This window comes from Perca fluviatilis, chromosome 10 (assembly GCF_010015445.1).
Source record: "Perca fluviatilis chromosome 10, GENO_Pfluv_1.0, whole genome shotgun sequence".
Classification (NCBI taxonomy): Eukaryota; Metazoa; Chordata; class Actinopteri; order Perciformes; family Percidae; genus Perca; species Perca fluviatilis.
In genome coordinates, this window is record NC_053121.1 from 38,352,280 (window position 1) to 38,375,651 (window position 23,372).

Below are 23,372 nucleotides of genomic sequence, written 5' to 3' on the forward strand. Positions count from 1 at the left end.
GAGAAAATTAATCGTTTGACAGCCCTAATGAATTCATATACTAGTATGTCGAAAAAGTAATATAAAGTAATATAGAATGTTTAAAGAGGTCAAAACGTCATAGTTGATATCTGGAAATAGATTGAGGAGACTTCACAGATGACTGATTCAGATGTCTTCAGATTAGATGCAGCTTTATTCAGATATATAAACATACACACTCATAGATCAGCTTCTCACTGAACACTACGTGAACACAGTCCTTTATACAGTTTTGGCCTCACATCTGGAGAACCAGCTGTCAATCACATCACCATAACAACTTAGGGTCCCCCAATTAGGTGGTCTCTGCTGTCGGGTAGGCCCCCTCCGAAGGTCACAGGAGATGATTACATAAATTGTTATTCAGCTCTCCTTCACATGAAACATAATAATTACACCTGGAGAATATTAGTTCTCATGGCCTCCCGATCCTGTCATGGTGTCATACCCAGATGTTTTCCATAACTCTCACCATACAGGACCCCCCCCCCCCATCAACAGTCAGTCATCAGTTGGCATGTGAGGTTCACACACACATAATAACCTTATGTAATACATTCATAGGATATCTTTGAAAGCATGCAGACTATAAAAAAAATCATTGAGTCATGTTATAGTATGTCGAAAATAGCCATAAAGCTCATCGTATGTTAAAAAAGTCATAGTATAGTATGTTGAAAAAAGTAATAAAAATAGTAGTAGTACTATAGTATGTCGAGAAAAATGTGATTAAAAAAAGGAATAGTGAAGTATGTCAAGAGTCGTGAAAAGTCACAGTATAGTATGCCAAAAAAAAGTCATAAATGTCATAGTATTCGAAAAAAACATTAAAACTCATAGTATAGTATGTCCAAAAAAGTCATTAAAAAGTCATAGTATAGTATGTTGAGTATGATAAGAGGAAAAAATGAAAAAAATAAACCCAACTCAAAACGTATAAATGAATAATCTAATAAAGTAAAATATAAACGATAACAGTCATATATCCAAAAACAATTCCATCTCTTGATGTATATTGTTAATTGTTAACATTCAGTTACACACCACAAGAAAAAGGTGTGTATTTAAAAAAAAAAATCAGGTAAAATATGATCAACTTAATCAGTGACCAGAAAGAGATGATATTAGGATAAAATGAGACTAAAACTGGTAAATCATTTTCTTCTACAAGCTTCAACCATGAATATCTCATCATCTGATTCCTTGGAAAACAACTGTTATGTTACACTCATCGTGGTTTTCACTGCACTGATTTTCACTTCTGTCATCTTTACATGCTCTTTTTTACCCAATGTTATGTGCTCTGACCAATTCCACACTTTGTTCTTCTTCCATATTTATCAAGCAGGTTAGTGCCTGCAAGTGGTCCTGGACCTCGGCTCCTTTGGGCTCGGGACTGCTCTCTTTTGTTATCTGGGTAGTAAACAGCGTCTTGACTCACGCTATTTGTTCCCTCTCTCCTCTCTAACAACAGCTTGGCTTTAGAACATGTTCAAGAGGAGCCAGTGTGAATGAGTTGGTGTTTTTTAAGGTGACCACACTGAGAAAAAGTTTTCCCACATTGTTCACAGCTGTACGGCTTCTCTCCAGTGTGAATGCGTTGGTGTAGTTTAAGGTTACCACTCTGAGAAAAGGTTTTCCCACATTGTTCACACCAGAACGGCTTCTCTCCAGTGTGAACACGTCGGTGGGATATTAAGTGATATAACTGTGTGAATGCTGCCTCACATTGGTCACAGCTGTACGGCTTCTCTCCAGTGTGAATGCGTTGGTGTCTTTTAAGGTCAATATTCTTAGAAAATGTCTTCCCACATTGCTCACACCAGAACGGCTTCTCTCCAGTGTGAACACGTCGGTGGGATTTTAAGCTTTCTAACCGTGAGAAAGCTGCCCCACATTGTTCACAGCTGTACGGCTTCTCTCCAGTGTGAATGCGTTGGTGACGTTTGAGGCAACCACTGTGAGAAAAAGTTTTTCCACATTGGTCACAGCTGTACGGTTTATGTCCAGTGTGAATGAGTTGGTGGACTTTAAGATTATCCGACGTTGTGAAAGCTGCCCCGCATTGTTCACAGCTGTACGGTTTATCTCCAGTGTGAATGCGTTGGTGTCTTTTAAGGGTACCGCTCCCAGAAAAAGTTTCCCCACATTGTTCACAGCTGTACGGCTTCTCTCCAGTGTGAATGAGTTGATGGACTTTAAGACTACCTGATGTTGTGAAAGCTGCCCCGCATTGTTCACAGCTGTACGGTTTCTCTCCAGTGTGAATGCGTTGGTGGACTTTAAGGTTATCCAAAGCTGTAAAAGCTGCCCCGCATTGTTCACAGCTGTATGGTTTATCTCCAGTGTGAATGAGTTGATGCCTTTTAAGGTTACCACTCTGAGAAAAAGTTTTCCCACATTGTTCACATGAGAATGGCTTCTCTCCGGTGTGAATGAGTTGATGACCTTTGAGCTCATGTAACAGTCTGAAAGCTGCCCCACATTGTTCACAGCGGTATGGTCTCTCTCCAGTGTGAACTCTCTGATGAGTCTTTAAATTTCCAGATGTTGTGAAGGACTTGCCACAGTCCTGACAGCTGTGATGTCCGAGTCCCCCTCTTCCTCTCCGTTTCTACGGACAGAGAGTTAGATGTAATGGTGAAGAGATACACATGCAAACACACTTACATATGCTAAGATGTTTACATATGCTAACATGCCAATCCATGCTAACACATACTTATATACGCATGTTAGCAAATGTAAGCATATGCACCTTTACAACAACTTGTTGATATTCTAAAAAATCATATTTAAAAAGCAATCAGTTGTAATTATATTTTCTCGATGTATTATTAGACAAACAACATCTAAAAAAGCGTTTTAGAGGAAATCAACCCTTCAAAGCTGCCTGGTCAGTTTGTGTTGGAATGTAAAGGGTTAAATGAACTGTCCACCTTTTGCTGCCTCTGCTGTTGCTGGGAAGAAGGTGTTATCTTTCAGCTCTGTGATTGGTGGTCCAGCTATCAGTCCCTCCAGGATTTCGCAGCCTTTTTTGGAGATTGTTGCTGTCCAAAATGCCTGATTTCGCAGAAGCTTTTGTAAAAAATTGTGATAAAAGTGGCGATGTCTTTTGTATGTTTGTTGCAGTGAAGTTGCGGGTGACAGTGAAAGTTGCGATTTTTTTTTAAATCAATTTTTTTTTTTTTTGGGGAGAATAAAATTACTCTGGGCTGAGATTTCCTAGTAACCTTACCAAAAAGACTCAGGATGCTGTAAATGTTGGTATAATATGAAAATGGCTGGTGGATTTAAGAAAAAAAATTATAATTTATTGAAATAATCAAATTTGAACATATGTGTCAGTGGCTTGTTGATCTTTACATTGTTAGATAATTTCCTAACATGGCCTGGGACACACACACACACACACACACACACACACACACACACACACACACACACGGCCTGGAACACACATTCATACGGTTCGATAAAGTACTTACTGGATGGTCATTGTGTCATTTCATCTACTTTTTCTCCTGCATCCACTGTGTGTGTTGTTTGTGTGTGTTGTTTGTGTGTGTGCAAGCGTCAGTCGCAGGGGGAACGGAGCAGTAGCCCCAACCGCTGCAGAGAGCCGATAGCCAGGATTGAAATGGTAGTGACTTTTAAATCGTTAAAGTCTACATTGATGTTAAAATGTATCAGACGGTCTGAAATGTTTTGCACAGTCTTTCACTGTATGTTTTGTTGGTAAATGAGTCACACACACACACGTCTCATCTTCATATCAAAAACAAGGAAATGATCAACGCGTTCTCACTCCCGATTGGTCATTGGCTCTGTGGGACTGCTCCGATTGGTTGAAGTCGCGGGAAACTTCAGGTTATTGGTCAAATGTGTGGAAAAGTTGCGGTGATTTGTCAAAATTGCGAGTCGCACCAAATTTGTGGTGATTTGTTGAATTTGCGTGAACTGGCGCAATTGCAACATTGCGAAATCCTGGAGGGACTGAGCTATACATCTACAGAGGGCATTATTTCAAATGACAGTCAAATTGATCAATCAAATCTTCACTCTAAATGGGCGGGGTTTGGTATTGCTAGCTCCACCCGCTGTGGGTAAAAGCTAATTCATAAAATAATAAATAAAGCTGCAAGCAGCAATGGACGGGCCCTCGCGCCTCTGCGTGCGTCGGGGTTTCTGGCATACACCGCTCCTTGCGACCGTGCCTTTGCCTTTGCGGCACTCAGACACCGCAAATCGTCATCAATGAAAAGGGAACTCCCTGCTGAGTTCAATGATACCTCACACAATATGGCGAAACGCACTAAATGGCCGCCCCGCCACGGCCACGCCCTATGACGAAAGTTTTTCTTTTAATAACTTTTCATTGTTAACGTATTAAGATGGCACAGACCAAATTTGAAGTTGACTCCAATGACATTTCTTGTACGACTTGACATGCTACATATGTGTACCAAGTTTCGTGCATCTACGTTAAACGTACTGCAGGGGCTCAATTTTATAGGGGGCACTAGCGAGCCATTTCTGTGCGCATATTCCCGAAACCCTTAAAATACGTAAATTTTCACCAGACTTGATGCGGAACGCCAATTTTGGTGAGTTTTTGAATACGTTAAGCCCCTCAAAAAGGCAATTAACAATAATTCCTTCAGTTCCAATAGGGCTTTTGCCGCTGTCGGCGCTCAGGCCTTAAATATCTGAAGATGGAGGGAAAATGTTGCTAATAGTTAAGCCTTCTGCTAACTGTAGCTCACAGCTGGGGCTAATTGAAGCTCATGTTCTGTAGCGAGTTAGAGCCTCAAATCACAGCAGGTCATCTCAAAAAGCTTTACAAAGAAAACAGCTTATATAACAGCATCAGGATAACAGTGACAATGGGAATGATTGAAATGAATGACTAGTACTCATACAGGTTACTGTATGAAGAGAGGGGCTGACGACAGAGAGGGGAGAGCTGCAGGAGGAGGGAAGGGTTTTACAATCCTGTCGTTTATTTAGCCTTTTCCTGAAAACTGCCAACCCCAGCTTTAAAAAGGCATGTACAAGCAGATGCGTTTTAGTGGATCTTTAAAATAACGCCTCTATCACATCACACAAAATGACTTCTTTGCAATGAATTTACCAGCATTTGATTGTAATTACTCAACAAAATACTCTTCTTTGAAAGATTGTGATCTGGAGGTGGAGAGGAGACAAAAGAACAGGGACAACAAAAGAAAGAACTAGAGAAGTAAGGGTTTATTCCATTCTTACCGGTTTGGTGTCCTTCTCAAAGTCGGTGAAAATGCCTTTGATGTCTTTGAAGACGGAGGCGAACGGAGCGTAGTGGAACGGGAAGTACGACTTCCAGGAGGCACAGCCCTGCAGATCAACACAGAAACAATCACAGACTTGATTAAAGCTGCAAGCGGCGTGAAACAGAAACCTGAATGAGTTCGCCGACAACCGGATGCCAGGACTCTCAGTGACTGCAGATCTCTCTGGGAAACTTACTGGGTTAAGATGAGCTCTTTTATGGTGAATGAAAGGCTCGATCCGACGAAGTAGGTCATTGAACCAAATCGAAGCATTAACGGCAATGCTGCTGCCAGTTCTGCCGTTGTTTACCTTTTTCTTCTTCTTCTAGTCCGTAGAAAGAGCAGCGTCGGTAGCCTTTCCTCATCAGCGCCCCCTCTGTTCAGGAGAAGACTGCAGCTAGTGTCGCGACCACCAGCGCAGGTATAAATAGTCACGGCGATCTCATGATGTCACATTTGTATGCGCCAGCTGGGCTGCGCCCGGCAGCGTCCAGTATGTAACGGCTTTCAGGCGCGCTAGCAAAGCAGACAGCCAGACAGCCTCTGCTACCGCGTAATATATATAATAATATAATATTTAAATATATTCGAATTTAGAATATTGGTTGACCCTACGGGGTAACTGGTGGACACTGTTCCTTGCGACCGTGCATTTGTGCGGCACTCCGACACCGCAAATCGTCACCAATGAAAAGGCAACTCCCTGCTGAGTTTAACAATACCTCACACAAGACCCTAAGTTGTACAGTTCATTAGTTATTAAAGGGGGTGTGATTAAAGCATATCGGGCGGGGTAAATCATCACCAATGAAAAGGGAACTCTATGCTGAGTTCAATGATACCTCACATAAGACTCTACCTTAAACGGGTCACCAGTTATGAAAGGGGGCGTGATTTAAGCATAGGGTGCGGGCCAAACCATGACCAATGAAGGAGGAATTCTGCTGAGTTCAATGATACCTCACACAAGGGTCTACCTTATCCGGTTTAAATGTTATGAAAGTGGCCTGAGTAAGTGGGCGTGGTTAAAGTATAGGGGGCGACTCAGTATCACATGTAGACCACACATTCTCACACCCAACTCGTAAAATAAGGACGTTCGGTCAGGAGCCTTTCTCATTCTTATTGACGTTAAAAGTCTCCTTTAGCGTCTCATGTAAACGTGCTTGGTTGCCACTATTGGCGTCCCTTTTCGTCCCTTTTGACGCGCTTGGTCGTGACGGTTGGGTTTAGGAAAGGGTCGTGGGTGGGCGTACGGTTCTGTGACAAGCGGGAGGAAAGAAAATAGCAACTCTATAAAGCGACTCCAGCAAGTGGGGGAGGACACCTCACACGCCGGGAGACGGCAATAACGGAAACGCGGAGGTTGGGTTTAGGAGAAAAACAACGGGGAAAGGACGCCTCAAAAGCCGGGAAACACACCCCGGAGACGGGGAAACAAAAACGCCACACGCGGGACGCGAACCCGAGTCTCCTCACCCATCCACCACCCACCACCCCAACCACCCTCCTAACGCAGCATTTTCCCCTTACATACCACTCGCTAAATCTCATCCAACTGCGGCTCTCCCCAGTAGGGCTTTGACTGTGAACTTCGTTATTCGAATATCATTCAAATATAAAAAGACATAATGACATTCGAACGAATATTAGCCAGCCCTTAATATTCGAACCTGTTATGGGCATTATTTTTTGTAAATGCGTTTGCTTGTGAACGTTGTTTTCAGTTCAGATTCCGAGGCTTTTTCACGCATTTCAAAATGTAACTACACGTCGCGGCGACGCACGTCTCTCGGCCGTGGCTCGGTAGCGGTGCATTCCCCCCGAATTCTCAAAGAAGGCTGGCTCGCCCAGGACCAGACCAGCTCAGCGGCGTCTTTCTCCCGTCGCGTTCCGCTGTCTCTCCTACCTACACCGGCGCCGCACCCTGTTCCTTCTCCCCTTCCTACCTGCTGCTCAGTGCTGCTGCACATGAGGAGAGAGAGGGGAGGGCGGGGCTGCTCCTCAGTCACACAGAAGAGAGAGGGGACTGTTTCGGCGGCCACAGGAGAAAAATACATGGCGTGCTCGCTGGACAATACTGGCGACTCTTTTTTATTTTACAGAAAGTCGCTGTCTTTTCTACAGAAAGTCGCCAGATTTGTCGCTAGTCGCTTTTGTGAAAAAAAGTCGCTAAGTTGGCAACACCGCCCACACACACTGGCTCGACGCACACACCAGCACACGAGTATAAACCATTGACATATGGTATAAACATCAGACCACTTACGTAGGCTACGGTGAAAGCTCCGAAATTCCTGTCGAAAGCACACCGTTTGTGTTTAATCCAGGGTCTGACTTAATTTTTTTTTTTAAACTGAAGGCATTTAATGGTCAAAACGAACTTCGAATATGATTTTTGGACAAAAGTCAAAGCCCTACTCCCCAGTACGTTACACAAAAACGCCGAAGGGTGCCTTTTTCGTCGCATCAGACGCTGAAGGCCACTGCCCAAACGTACTTATTTTACAAGTTCGGAATGAGAACGGGTTGGTAGACCACACATTATAAGTTTCATGTAAATCGACTGATGTTCATCATGTAAGGCGCATTTCCTGTTGCAAGCGGGGGGTGCTATGACCAAAAGTCTATATTGGCCTGTAGGTGTCCTCAGGCCTGGTCCCTTGTCAATCGTGAGAAATTTCGGGCAGATACGACAACGTACACTCAAGTTACAATTTCTTTGTTCATCGCTAAACACTCAAAATGGCCGCCACGCCATGCCCACACCGTCTGACGAAAAGTTTTTCTTTTAATAACTTTTCATCGTTAAGGTGTTGACCAAGTTTGAAGTCCATCGGATGAAATATCTAGGAGGAGTTCGTTAAAGTATAGCACCTTGACTTTTAGGCCTACTTCCTGTTGCCACTAGGGGGCGCTATGACTTTAAGTAAATATCGGCCTTTATTTGTCCTCAGAGTTGGACTCTTATGAATCCTGAAAAGTTTCGAGCCAGTTGGACAATGTACACTCGAGTTACACCCACTTCCTGTTTTGATGGTGAAACGCAAAAAATTGCCGCCCCTGCAGTACGTTTAACGTACACTCACGAAACTTGGTACACATACATAACATGTCAAGATGTACAAAAAACGTAGAGCCATACCCTAAACCCAACAGGAAGTCCGCCATTTTTAATTGAAAGTTTCCACATGTCGTACTTTAACGAACTCCTCCTAGAGATTTCATCCGATCAACTTCAAACTCGCTCTGTGCCATCTTAAGATGTTGATGATGAATCGTCATAGGGCATGGCTGTGGCCATTTTGTGCGTTTCGCTATCGAAACAGGAAGTGGGTTTACAAAGAATGGTCTGAAAAAGGAAAAACATCCAGTATGCAGCAGTCCTGGGGGGCCAAAATGCCTTGTTGATGCTAGAGGTCAGAGGAGAATGGGACTACTGATTCCAGCTGATAGAAGATCAACTTTGACTCAAATAACCGCTGGTTACAACCGAGGTATGCAGCAAAGCAGTTGTTAAGCCACAACACGCACAACCTTGAGGTGGATGGGCTACACCAGCAGAAGACCCCCCGGGTACCACTCATCTCCACTAAAAGTAGGAAAATGAGGCTACAATTTGCACGAGCGCACCAAAATTGGACTAGAGATGCACCGATTTCAACTTTCTAGGCCGATTCCAATTTTTCATTGAGTTTGACCTGCCGATACCGATTTTAGCCAATTCCAATTTCATATTTTGTAACCACTTTTCAGCACACACAAATATTTATTTTCTATCTTTTCTTTAATAGAAAAATTTTTGAATACATAATCGATCACTATAAAACAGAACTATACAAATGACTCCTGGCGTGGGACATTCACACACATCTAAAGTGCAATGTTAGAACCATTTCCTTATTTTCACATCCAATATCACACTACTATATATATACAGTATATATATATATATAAATAACAAATAAAACAAATATAGTCTAGCAGTATAAAGGGGAGGGAGGGAGAGGGAGAGAGAGAGAGAGAGAGAGAGAGAGGTAGCATTTCTTAGGTAGCAAAGTAAATGTTTCAAGGGTTGGTGGTAGTACTGCAAACCTGTCAGTGGCTGTCAAAGACCACCCTACTTCACCCTGGGGTTCTGCACAATGGCCCACACTTCCTAGTACAGACAGTTGATATTCTATTCTACTCTGGGGTGTCACCTCATCCCTATTGGTGGGCTGGGGCCAGGACCCTTTGCTTCAGCTATAAACATATAGTGACCCCTCCCCTAGTTAAGAGATATCTAACCAACAGATGTGGCAACCCCCTCTTTTTATGGCCACATTCCATCTTCTCTGAGAGTGACTGTTTCACTCCCTTCACCTCTCTCTCCCTCTCCACCTAAACACAATTCAGAAGACATTATGATTGTCTTTTAATCAGTGTGTATCCTTAGTATGTTAACTTGTTTTATTTATTCACACATTCCTGCTCTTATGTCGTCTACTTTGGTCGCCTATTTACAAGTTAAGTAATTTTCATAGCTCTATTCATAGCGCTGTGTTCACAAAGCAGTAAAACGGTTTACTTTCCTATACATTCTTCACAATAAAAGCCCCTGGTTACTTTGTTACCTACATGCTTTTATTTTGAAGAGGAAACCTGGAGGAAATGTAGCTCTTCATCAGCAGTAACTTAACAAGAGTCCTCTAAACGGAGCCCAAATGTAAACCAAAGCAGATATCAACTAGAAACTAAACTAAGCCCAGAGATTCAGTTAGAAGCTCCAAACGGACTGAGAGCTGAACACAGCGAGACTTTTAAAAACCTCTTTGGACGCCTCTGGCCCCTTTTCACCCAGAGAGAAGCATGTGTGCTAATGGCCACAGAGCCCCCCCATGTTGTTTCCATGAGAGTCGGCCATCTTGTGTCTTTAGTGTGCTTGTTGTGTCCTAACACTGACCTGAACACCGCTGCTATCAGAGGCCGAGCCTGCTGCTGCTCTTCTGGGGACCTTGTTGCTCCGCTGCTCCGGCTTCTGCTGCTCCTCCTCCATTCCGCTCTTGTTCTGCTCCTGGTCCTGGTCTCGGAAATCCAGCAGCTCTCCACTGGGACTCTCTCTCTCTCTCTCTCTCTCTCTCTCTCTCTCTGAGCCCCGATAGCCTCATGCCCCCCTCTAGTCTCTCTCTCTTTCTCTCCCCCCCCCTTCCTGTCTCTCGCTCCAACACATGTTCAACTGTCTCAAAGCTTTCTTAAAGCCACAGTAAACTTTTTACACAGAGCATATATCACACACATTAAATATATATAGATTTAACAAAGATTAAAATAAAGAACAATATAATACTTGATTCTTATAAAAACAGATCAAGTTCTAAGCAGACTTTAAGAGTCTATGCTGCCAAAGCAATAAAGGATTAATCAATTCAAAAGACATACAAAACTCAAAATCACTTGAAGAGTGTAATATAGTGCAGCAACAAGTTCCAGATTCAAGGCAGAGCAATCACTAAACAAGGCCACTGGAAGAGTCTATGTTAGCAACATAATAATAGAAGGAAATACTGTCAGATAGTAGGAAAGAAGAGGGGGGTACTTGGAGTTTCAGACAGTAGAACGTGTGTACCATGACCCCCCCGATACACACACTTGTGTGTGTGCGCCTCTGAGTGTGTGTGTCTCTCTCTGTATGTGTCGAAAAAAGTCAAAGTATAGCATTTTGAAAAAAGTAAAAAAAAAAAATCATAGTAAAGTATCATTGCGATAACAATGATACTGTTATCACTGTGTTTACATCCCCCTTTGGCCTATGCTACCACTGCATGTGAGTCGTGTCACGGCTGCGGACATCACACCCCCAGTCTCTCGTCCTCATCTCGGGAGACTTTAATCATGCTCCCCTGTCCTCACCACGTCCCACCTTCACTCAGTGTGTTAAATGCCACACAGGGGACAATAAAACACTGGATCTGCTGTATGCAAACATCAAAGAGGCATACATCTCTTCACCCCTCCCCCCACTGGGCCGCTCAGATCACAACCTGGTCCATCTCCTTCCTGCTTACACACCTTTGGTGAGTAAACAGCCCCCCACCACAAGGTATGTGAGGAAATGGTCTGAGAAGGCCAGTGAAGCACTGAGAGACTGTGTTGAGACCACGGACTGGGAAATGCTCTGTAGGTCACATGGGGGGGACATTGACGGTCTCACTCACTGTTACAGACTATATTAATCTGTGTGGAGAACACCAGACCTAAGAAGAAGGGTCGCTGTTTCTCCAACAACAAACCTTGGGTGACTCCTGAACTCAAAGCCCTGCTGAATGATAAGAAAAAGACGTTTTAAATCTGGGGACAAAGAAGAGCTGAGGAGGGTTCACAAACATCTCAGATGGGAGATGAGGAAAGGAAAAGACAGCTACAGGAAGAAGTTGGAGGTACGCCTCCAACAAAACAACACAAGGGAGGTCTGGAGGGGACTGAAAACCTTCTCTGGTCAAATCAAGGACAGTGGCAGAGGCTTTGTTTCTAGTCACCGTGACAGGGCAAATTAATTCAATCTTTTTCTTAATAGATTTGATTCTACCCCCTTTCCTCCCCCCTCCAACCAGACTTCAGACCTGTTGGTTACTCAATCTTTTCCTCTCTGGCTTTTTTTTTTATAAAGAGCTTTATTAAATTTTTACAAAATTACAGGTTATACACCAAACAATATCGCAATATACAATACAACAATGCTTTTACAAAATTACAAGTTATACATTAAATATCACAATATACCAAAAAAAAAAAACGATACCAGAGGCAAATGTGCAAATTGGGCAATTAAAAGTGCGTACAGTGCAAATAGTCTTTCATAAAGTGCATTCAAAGTCTTCATAAGTTCATAGTCTTCATTGTGTGTTGTTCCAGTTCCAAAAACTGCACATCCCAGGGAGCCCAACCATTTCAGACCGGTGGCCTTAACTTCTCACCTGATGAAGACCTTGGAGAGGAGTTAAAAACATTTTATGACTCTGTGGTTGTGTCTGCAATCTTTTATGACAGTAGCCTGCTGGGGGGCTGGGAGCACAGAGAGGGACAGGAAGGCTAAACAGACTGGTGAAGAGGGCTAGCCCTGTTCTGGTCTGTCCTCTGGACCCCATAGAGGAGGTGGGGGAGAGGAGGATGTTAGCCAGGCCAGCATCAATCATGGGCAACACCTCTCACTCTCCCCCCTCCATGAGACTGTGAGTTCCCTGAGCAGCTCCTTCAGCAGCAGACTGCTGCACCCTCAGTGCTGCCACAGGTCCTTCATCTCAGCAGCAGTCAGACTCTTCAATACAACATCATAATTTAGCACTGCTAGCTGGTTCTGCAATATGAGCATCTCTGGACAATATTCTGCACTATGAATATTTATCTATTTATTACTATGTGTCACCTCCAACTGTACAATATGTCATATCTGTTCATTCACACCTTACTCATCTATATATCTATGTTTATATACTGTAAGTTTATATAAGGTTGTTTATTGTGTAAATACGGTTGTTTTTATTACTGTTAATATTATTATAACTAATTCTATTCTACTTTTCCATTCCCTGTATTTTATGTATATTTTGTTCTCCTATGTCTACTTAATGTGTATTGTGTTATTCTTATTTGTACATTTTTCTTTTGAGCTGCTGTAGCACTGGAATTTCCCCAGTGTGGGATTAATAAAGTCTATTTTATCGTATGCACAATCTGATATCACCAAGTAATTAACAGTTCAGGATCAATGACGAAGTTGTAAATCAGATCGTGCCTTATCTTATCTTATCTTGAAGGAAATCTGATCCATATGCATAAGTTATTTTGCTTGCAATTATTTACTAAAGTTTGTTGTGGACTAACTGAGCGAATCCTGTGTATTGATTTCTGCTCTACCATTCAACAAACACAACTTAAAGGAGCAGTCTGTGAGGGGACCAACTGGAGTCAGAAAGACTCTGGCCACTGGGGCCAGACCACAACCGGTCCAAAAACTTCAATATCAATCATAGTATGTCGGGAAAAAATCAAAAACTCATAGTATAGTATTTTGGAAAGTCATACACATTTTCAAAACATAAAAAGGGCTGAAGTGGTACCAAACATGTTTTACTATAAATATTAAAAACAACATGGATCGATATGTTTTTTTTATTAGTAGAACCCTGCAGATTCAGTTCATTTTAGTCCAGAAAGATTCTATTAGCGAAAATCAATCAGCTGATGCCAGATACTGTAGCCAGACCCCAAGTGGCGATCCAGAGGATTTGGCTTCACTTCTACAGCTTTAACTTCTGAGCAGGTGGGATGTGTTGTAGATTTTAGATTCACTTTAGCAGTCAGGAGAAAAGCAGTTACAACTCCACACCTTACACAGCCGTTCCATAAAACAAAAGGCTATCCAGGTCTTCAATGACCCCACCCACCCCCTCCATCCATCTTTTCAGCTATTGCCATCTGGCAGGAGACTGATGGTTCCAATGGCCAGAAAAGAATGGCTACAAGAGGTCATTTGTCCCTGCTGCTGTGTCCATCCTGATAACTCCTCTCCCTTCTCACTCATGCACCATCCAGTCAGGGTGACGATGATGATGATGATGAGAATGATTGGACTGAGAATTGTACTAGTATCTATTCATTTATGTTTTCTTTCTTTTAATGACTTATTTTAGATTTTATGTAACTACACATTTTAACTTATAGGGGCCCTATTTTAACGATCTGAAACGCAAGTACGAAACGTGCAAGTAGCTTTGTGGGCGGATCTCGGCCGCTGTTGCAATGATACTGGCGGGATAAATGACTCTTGTGCCCAACGCAAATCTAAGATGGGTTGGTCTGAAGTAGCTAGGTGTGGTTGGGGTAACGTGAAAATAACCAATCAGAGCGTCATCTCTCATTCCCTTTAAGAGCAGGCGCGCTTGTTCCATGGCGGATTGCTATTATGACGGCGGATTTGCCTGGCGCACGCCAGCGGGAGCTGTCCGGGATGCGGCAAAGAGAGGATTGCTGCAGCAATGGAGGTGGATCTCCAAACGCACCACCTGTTCCTGTTGTGCCCCTTCCTCCTCCCCCCACTCCATCTCCATCCACACAGACCCGGCGTCCAAACCCGCCATAGTTCAACATCACGTCTCTTTAAGTCCTCTAATATTTCCTCGTTTTATGTCATCAACACATCCATGATTCATGGAAATGTTGTGTAAAACACAAATGGGAACTGCTGCGTCCGTGTAGATGAGAGAAGCAAAGTGTATGCGCGTTGTGCACACGCTACATTTTGGCCAAGCATGCGCCCCTAAAATATCATCTGAATAAAGCGCCACTGACTTTAGACTAGTACCACTGACTTTAGACTAGCGCCACTGACTTTAGACTAGTACCACTGACTTTAGACTAGTACCACTGACTTTAGACTAGTACCACTGACTTTAGACTAGCACCACTGACTTTAGACCAGGTTTTTCCTGGTCTGTGGCGGAATTGTTTTCTGAAACTGCAAAATAGCACCAGGGAACGTTTGCGCCTGAACACGCCTCCTCTTTTCGCTGAACCGCCCCCGGGAGCGCAAATTCATTCCCTAATTTACCGACGTGCGTCTGTGGAGGGAAAAGTCCGTTGTGTGTCGGGTGCAAAATAGAAATGATACATGCGTCGGTGTACAAAGGCAATTGAGCTGAGTGCAAGATAGGGCCCCTAATGTCTGTGTGCTGAGTTTTAAGTATTTTCATGAGTGCCAAAGATGAATTTCCAGTGTATGTAAATTTAGTGGACAATAAAGTTTTTATCTATCTATCTATCTATCTATCTATCTATCTATCTATCTATCTATCTATCTATCTATCACCAGACCAAGCTCAATCTTTTAAGATTTAAGATTGAACATTAGTCTGGGGAGTCTGTATTTTCTCTACACAATAGGCATGATCAACAGGCATAGTTCAAATGACTGTACGCAATTGGATAGTCCTTCAAACAATCAGGTGTCCTGAGAGGAAGTGGCTGCATGTGTGATGCGTTGTAGATTTTGGATTCACTTTAGCGGTCTATGCTTTGACCCCGGCTTTACAGCGCCTGTCTCTGAGGGGGGCCATCATGGTGTTATTAGAGGTGTTGAAATTAATCAAATAATTGATGCATTGAATCGTGAACATGGACGATGCTGCATAATCGACCAGGCCTTAATCAATTATATCTGTTTACAATTTAATGTAGCCCCAACAAAATTTCTGTTTACATTACTTTTATCTTTTGCACATTCAGGAAGTGCCATGTGCTCAGTCCTCAGAATGTTTTGTTTTTGAAGCTTGAAAAGCTATGAATTAAATATCCTATATGGCTTTAATAGAAAAATGTATTTGATGCATCGAGATATCAAATTGAAGACATGATAATCGTAATCGAATTGGGAGATTAGTTAAGATTCACACCTCTAAGTGTTATATCGCCTCTGTGCAGCCCTCCTGAACAGCGCCTGTCTCTGGGGGGTCGTCATGGTGTTATAGCGCCCCCTGTACCCCCTCCTGAACAGCGCCTGTCTCTGAGGGGAGGTCATGGTGTTATAGCGCCCCCTGTGCAGCCCTCCTGAACAGATCCTGTCTCTGGGGGGCCGTCATGGTGTCACAGCTCTGCAGCAGGTTGGCGATGACGAGCGTCTGCTGAACGCTGGACGACCTGACCCACAGACGGCCGTTCATCCCTACCACCAGCTTGCAGGGAAACAGGGTCTGCAGGTCGGACAGGACCTCACTGTGGGGGGACAGCAGCCTGAAACAGAGACACTTTCATTAAAGATACATGCGGGGCGGGGGGGGGGATAGCAGCCTGAAACAGAAACACACACTATCACTATTGGGCAGTGGTGGCCTAATGGTTAAAAAAGCGAGCTTGTGAGCGGGAGGTCGCCGGGTCAATCCCCAGACCGACAGGATAAAATCTGGGTGGGGAAAGTGAAAGAGCAGCGCTTGTCCCTCCCCATTACCACTACTGAAGTGCCCTTGAGCAAGGCCCTTAACCCTGCTCACTGGCCAGCAGATCAGACTGTGGTTGTACAGGTCGTTGTTACAGATGAGAATTTGATCATAAATCAACTTACCTACATAAATAAAGGTTAAAAAATAAAATAAAAATGACTCACATGGGGGACACAAAACATTCATCATACACACACACAGAGACAGGGGAGAGACACACACAGGATGGGAGAGAACAGCTGCACACACACACAGGGAAGCAGCAGTTTTTATGAGTGAGAGAGGGGGAGTTTATGGTGCAGCTGCTGCTCACTGACCAACATCTAGTTAAGAGCTCAAACTGTGTTTGGGGTTGCTTGTTGCACACATTAAACAAACCTCTTCCTCTGTTTCTATCACTTTTCTCAGCAGATTTGCAGTTCTCACGCATCAAGAAACCATAACAGAAAGCTTCCTGGAAAAAACCCAGACAGCCTGTAAGAGATCACAATACTACTACAGTACTCAATAAATGTTATGTACTAATGTTCTTTTTATGCCACTTTCTACGTCTACTCCGAGGGAAATACTCTGTACTTTTTGCTTTGTTATGTGTATTAAATTGTGAAGGTGTCCCTTTGGGCTCTGGGTGATTGTGACGCCACTTCCATGTATATTTCTAAAAGCATCGATGCCGGTTACAGGACAAAAAGAATTCCAAGGTTGTGATTGGGCTCGATGACTTATTTCTACAACAAACTGGACTGATCGGTGACACTGACACAAGAACAGTCAGCAAGAACCAGTGGCCTTTGAAACATTGTGTTTATATGATAAACAAATAAAATAATTAGGTAAAGTCAGCCAGTCAGTAAATCCCAGGTCACTCTCCTGCTGCTCAAGAGACGCTAGCTGCCTGGACACAACCACAGGTGTCCTTGGAGGCAAAGCACCAGCCCACCCAGCACGCCCCGCCAGGTCGTTGCCCAAAATCATAACAACGGCATCAAAATGGCAACGCAGGGCGCATTAAAGCATTAGTGCGCAACTTTTTGATATTAATGAACGTTTCTTTCCATCCATTACCAAATGAGTTGCTATAAAACTAATTAAGACTATCAGCTCCACCCAACCCTCTCTGGATTTCTCAGTAGGACTATGTTCAGAAGATTGTGGCGTCCGGTGACTTTCCCGCACAGAAACTCAAGTAAAGATAATGACCTCTTCTGAAGCGTCCATCATGTTCTTTTAATCCTCCGTGTCTCAGTGGTTACTAGCAACTGTGTGGAAGAGGGGTGGGGAGGCGATCACAGAAGATTACACCACACACCCCCTCCGCAGAGTCTTCTTCTTCCACTACCACCTCTTTCTCTCTGGACAATGTTAACACTGCTGCCTGGAAGGCACTAGGATTAGGCAATGGTTAACCGACTCGGTTTGCTCTGAGGAGCTGCATATTACTGACCATGACTGCGTTTTGTTCAACCTGTCTTTTCCTTTAAATTTACTGCCCAGTAAACATGTCAGATGTTCTCACATTAAATCATTTCTCAGCTGAGAAGTCTTCTGCAGCTTTTCACCAAAGCACAGTGCTGCCTTCTCATGCTGATATTGTCTGGTCCACTCATTCAATACATATTGCTTATCAATGTTGGATAAAGTGGCTCCACGTAAAATGCGACGCGTTTCCTCCATCAACTCATCCCCATGGCTAAATGATGTCATTCGCTGTTTCCAGCCTACATGGCGCTGGGCAGAACGACAGTGGAAATCCTCCAACCTTCATGTTCACCGGCTGAATTACAGAGACCTTTTGATTGAATACAACAACATGGTTTAGGAGGCGAGGATATCTTACTTTGCTAACCTCATTTCTTCCAGTAAACTTAACCCTAAAGTTCTTTTTGAAACCATCAACAACATTGTCGATCCTGCTCCTCCTTAAGTGTTTTCAAATAAGGACTGTAGTGACTTTATCCCCTCTTGGGTTCACTTAATCCGGCCTCCAATCTTGAACAGTTTTGTTCCGATTTTGCTACAAGAACTCACTGATCTGGTAGCAGTATGAAATCTTCCTCGAGCCCAGCAGATATTATACCAACTTCCTTTTTTTAATCTTAATCTTTTTTAACCTGTTTATATCTCGGACCTGCTCCACCCGTACACTACTAACAGGTCCCTCAGGTCTTCTAACCAGGGATTAGTGGGGGGTCCCACGCACTCCATTAAAAACTAAAGGTGACCATTCCTTTGAAGCGGTGGCTCCGACTCTGTGGAACGTCCTTCCTACGGTCTCACGTTCTGCAGTCTCTGGTGGAGCTTTTAAAAAGCAGCTGAAGACACATTTGTTTAAATTCGCTTTGGACTATAGTTTGTTAACTTTGGGTTTAATCGTTGAAATGATTTTCATTGGTCATTCAATAATTTTCTTTTTTCCCTTGTTTATTTTCTGTTGGAGTGTAATGTATTTTTACAAATGTTTATCATGTGAAGCACATTGTGACTGTCTACAAAAGGTGCTATATCAAATAAACTTGTTATTATTGTAAAACTCATAGCATAGTATGTTGAAACAAAAATCATAAAAACTCATAGTATAGTATGTCAAAAAAAGTCATTATAGTATGTCGTAAAAAAATCATTAAAAGTCACAGTATAGTATGTTGAAAAAAAGTCATAGTTGATATCTGGAAATGGATGGAGGAGACTTCACAGATGACAGATTCAGATGTCTTCAGATTAGATGCAGCTTTATATATATATATATATATATATATATATATATATATATATATATATATATATATATATATATATATATATATATATATATATATATATATATATATACACATATATATACACACACACACACTCATAGATCAGCTTCTCACTGAACACTACGTGAACACAGTCCTTTATACAGTTTTGGCCTCACATCTGGAGAACCAGCTGTCAATCACATCACCAGAACAACTTAGGGTCCCCCAATTAGGTGGTCTCTGCTGTCGGGTAGGCCCCCTCCGAAGAACACAGGAGATTACATAAGTTGTTATTCAGCTCTCCTTCACATGAAACATAATAATTACACCTGGAGAATATTAGTTCTCATGGCCTCCCGATCTTATCATGGTGTCATACTCAGATGTTTCCCATAACTCTCACCACACAGGACCCCCCCACATCAACAGTCAGTCATCAGTTGGCATGTGACGTTCACACAAACATAATTACACTATGTAATATATTGTATAAGATATCTTCGAAAGCACGCAGACTTAATATCCAACATATGAATAGTATGTCGAAAAAAAGTCATAAAACGTCATAGTAGAGTATGTAGAAAGAAATCATTAAAAGTCACAGTATGTCGAAAAAAAGCCATAAAAACTCATAATATAGTATGTAGAAAAAAAAAAAAAAAAAAAAAAAAAAAAAAAAAAAAAATCACAAAATTCATAGTATAGTATGTTGAGTATGAGGAGAGGAAAAAATAAATAAATAAAATAAACTCAACTCACAATATTCTTCAACAAACATGAATACAAGTAGAATATCAATAACAGTCATATCCAAAAATAATTAAATCTCTTGATTTAAAATGTTAACAACATTCAGTTACAAGATATAAATGTTTTTAAAAGAATCAGGTAAAATATGATCAACTTGCAAAAATCAGTGACCAGAAAGAGGATATTAGGATAAAATGAGACTAAAACTGGTAAATCATTTTCTTCTACAAGCTTCAACCATGAATATCTCATCATCTGATTCCTTGGAAAACAACTGTTGTGTTACACTCATCGTGTTTTTCACTGCACTGATTTTTTACCCAATGTTATGTGCTCTGATAAATTCCACACTTTGTTCTTCTTCCATATTTATCAAGCAGGTTAGTGCCTGCAAGTGGTCCTGGACCTCGGCTACTTTGGGCTCGGGACTGCTCTCTTTTGTTATCTGGGTAGTAAACAGCGTCTTGACTCACGCTATCTGTTCCCTCTTTCCTCTCTAACAACAGCTTGGCTTTATAACATGTTCAAGAGGAGCCAGTGTGAATGAGTTGGTGGACTTTAAGGGTACTCCTGTGAGAAAAAGTTTTCCCACATTGTTCACACCAGAACGGCTTCTCTCCAGTGTGAACACGTCGGTGGGATTTTAAGTTTTCTAACTGTGTGAAATCTGCCCCACATTGGTCACAGCTGTATGGTTTATCTCCAGTGTGAATGCGTTGGTGGACTTTAAGGTTACTCGATGTTGTGAATGCTGCTCCGCATTGTTCACAGCTGTACGGTTTATCTCCAGTGTGAATGAGTTGATGGGCTTTAAGGTGACCGCTCTCAGAAAACGTTTTCCCACATTGCTCACACGAGAACGGCTTCTCTCCAGTGTGAACACGTCGGTGGGATTTTAGGGAACTTTGAATTGTGAAAGCTGCCCCACATTGGTCACAGCTGTACGGTTTATCTCCAGTGTGAATGCGTTTGTGGGCTTTAAGGCTACAACTCTGCGAAAACGTTTTCCCACATTGATCACAGCTGTACGGTTTATCTCCAGTGTGAATGCGTTGGTGGACTTTCAGGTTACCACTCTGAGAAAATGTTTTCCCACATTGTTCACACCAGAACGGCTTCTCTCCAGTGTGAACATGTCGGTGGGATTTTAAGGTACATAACTGTGAGAAAGCTGCTCCACATTCGTCACAGCAGTAGGATTTCTCTCCAGTGTGAATGCGTTGGTGGGTTTTAAGGGAATCACGAAGAGAAAAAGTTTTCCCACATTGTTCACAGCTGTACAATTTCTCTCCAGTGTGAATAAGTTGATGGGCTTTAAGGTGACCACTCTGAGAAAAAGTTTTCCCACATTGTTCACACCAGAACGGTTTATCTCCAGTGTGAATGCGTTGGTGGGATCTAAGTTGACCACTCTGAGAAAAGGTTTTCCCACATTGTTCACACCAGAACGGCTTCTCTCCAGTGTGAACACGTTGGTGGACCTTTAATTGAGATAAATCTGGGAAAGCTGCCACGCATTGTTCACAGCTGAACGGTTTCTCTCCAGTGTGAATGCGCTGATGGCTTTTTAAGCTATCTAACCGTGCAAATGCTGCTCCGCATTGTCCGCAGCTGTACGGCTTCTCTCCAGTGTGAATGCGTTGATGACTTTTGAGTGCACCTAACTGTGTGAAAGCTGCCCCGCATTGTTCACAGCTGTATGGTCTCTCTCCAGTGTGAATGCGCTGATGGCTTTTTAAGTGATATAACCGTGTGAAAGCTGCCCCACATTGTTCACAGCTGTATGGTCTCTCTCCAGTGTGAAGTCTCTGATGAATCTTTAAACTTCCAGATCTTGTGAAGGACTTGCCACAGTGCTGACAGCTGTGATGTCCGAGTCCCCCTCTTCGCTCCGTTTCTATAGAAACGGACAGTGAGATGAAAGATTAAAAGGTCAGCACTCAGCTTCATGCGGCAATGTTCAAAACAACAGACAAAGCAAAGAATCTAGGTGTAGTCATGGACCCAGACCTGAATTTCAACAGCCACATTAAAGACAATAACAAAGTCAGCCTATTACCATCTTAAGAATATATCAAGAATTAGAGGACGTATGTCTCAACAGGACTTAGAAAAACTTGTCCATGCTTTTATTTTTAGTAGACTTGACTATTGTAATAGTGTCCTTACAGGTCTCCCTAAAAAAATCAATTAGACAGCTGCAGCTGATTCAAAATGCTGCTGCCCGAGTTCTAACTATGACCAAGAAAGGGGACCACATTACTCCAGTTCTCAAGTCAAATAGACTTAGTATATAAATCCCTAAATGGCTTAGGGCCAATATATATTTCTGATCTGTTATTGCACTATGAACCACCCAGACCTCTCAGGTCATCTGGGACAGGTCTGCTTGTTGCAGGGGAAGCAGCGTTTAGTTTTTACGCTCCATATAGTTGGAACAAACTTCCAGAAAGATGCAGGTCCACCGCGACTCTTAGCTCTTTTAAATTGAGGCTCAAGACCTTTCTTTTTGATGTTGCCTATTCTTAATTTTTATATTGAACTGTTTAGTTTATTGTTGTATTTTATTTCGAATTAATTATATATGTACTGTAAATTTTATTCCTGTATTTTATCTTGTATTATATTTGTACTCTTCTATATTCCACTTTATTTTTTATTTCCTAAAAATGTTCTCTGGAAAATCACTAAACTGTTTTTCATTTCCGCACTTGTATTGCAGCCTCGCTTCTCTCCTGAGGGTCCTACATGGTCGATGTGGGCGTCACTGTATTTTCTGAGATCTAAGGTTTGCATAGATACCTGGTATCTCTCTGACGCGATGTGAGCCCCACCTGCGAACGATCGACATTTTCTCGGACCAGTTAGATTTAAATGCTACAAGACCCGCCTACCCTTTTAGCCAATGAGAAGAGGATTCCATGGACATATTGAAAGGCATTGAAATTTTAACCCTGTGATGGCTGGCTCTGTGTTTCAGCACAAACAGTTTTCTTGCAGAGCACTCCCTAAGGAATTTATAATTACTTATTTCTAAACAGTTATCTCAAGTATGTGTATGAATGATGTGGTTGCGTTTGTGTATTTGAGTAGTGTTGTATTTTGCAGTTTTGGGGGTTTTTTCGTTGCACTTTTCAAATGGAAATCAGAAAAACATTCATATAAAATCCATTTTTGAGTCTTTTGGCTTCTGGATTCTTTCTCTAGTAAGCTGAGACATGTGGCTATGACCTTGTGTTGTCTGTATCTCACTAGATGTGTTTACAGCAGTGTATTTTAATAATTTTACAGATGTATGACTCCATTCTAGCCTCTGTAACTCTGTGTCAGTAAGGCCTAAAACCACCGTGACTCTTTCCTTTCCACTGATGTCAGGCACATCCCTGAGTGTCAAAGTATATAGGAGCTGTACCACCTTTAATTTGGGTATGACGTTTAGACCAAAATGCTTGAAAATTCAAGCGTTTAAGAGGTTAAGTTCTGATTACTTATACTGCCATATTTTGTGCCGAAGTATGTTCATTGTCTTTGAAAATGTTGGAGGTGGAGATTGTGCACCTCAAAAAGTGGGTTTCCTG

General features: G+C 42.3%; 3 protein-coding genes across 3 annotated transcripts in view; all 3 read right to left on the reverse strand.

The window, feature by feature from the left end:
- Nucleotides 1-928: 928 nt before the first annotated feature.
- LOC120566812 (zinc finger protein 501-like) lies at nucleotides 929-10,456 on the reverse strand. Its single transcript, XM_039813468.1, has 3 exons — nucleotides 10,276-10,456; nucleotides 5,287-5,394; nucleotides 929-2,635 (listed from the first exon to the last, which is right to left on the reverse strand). The coding sequence occupies exons 1-3, from the start codon at nucleotides 10,366-10,368 to the stop codon at nucleotides 1,514-1,516; spliced, it is 1,323 nt and encodes a 440-aa protein (XP_039669402.1). The 5' UTR covers nucleotides 10,369-10,456; the 3' UTR covers nucleotides 929-1,513.
- A 4,733-nt stretch (nucleotides 10,457-15,189) lies between these two features.
- Nucleotides 15,190-23,372, reverse strand: part of LOC120566816 (exosome complex component RRP40-like) — a 279,666-nt gene continuing 271,483 nt past the window's right edge. Inside the window, exon 5 of the mRNA XM_039813473.1 lies at nucleotides 15,190-15,404. The gene's annotated coding sequence lies outside the window, so the exon portion shown is untranslated. The remainder of the gene's footprint in view (nucleotides 15,405-23,372) is intronic.
- LOC120566576 (zinc finger protein 665-like) lies at nucleotides 19,787-22,645 on the reverse strand. Its single transcript, XM_039813092.1, has 2 exons — nucleotides 22,597-22,645; nucleotides 19,787-21,691 (listed from the first exon to the last, which is right to left on the reverse strand). The coding sequence occupies exons 1-2, from the start codon at nucleotides 22,643-22,645 to the stop codon at nucleotides 20,319-20,321; spliced, it is 1,422 nt and encodes a 473-aa protein (XP_039669026.1). The 3' UTR covers nucleotides 19,787-20,318.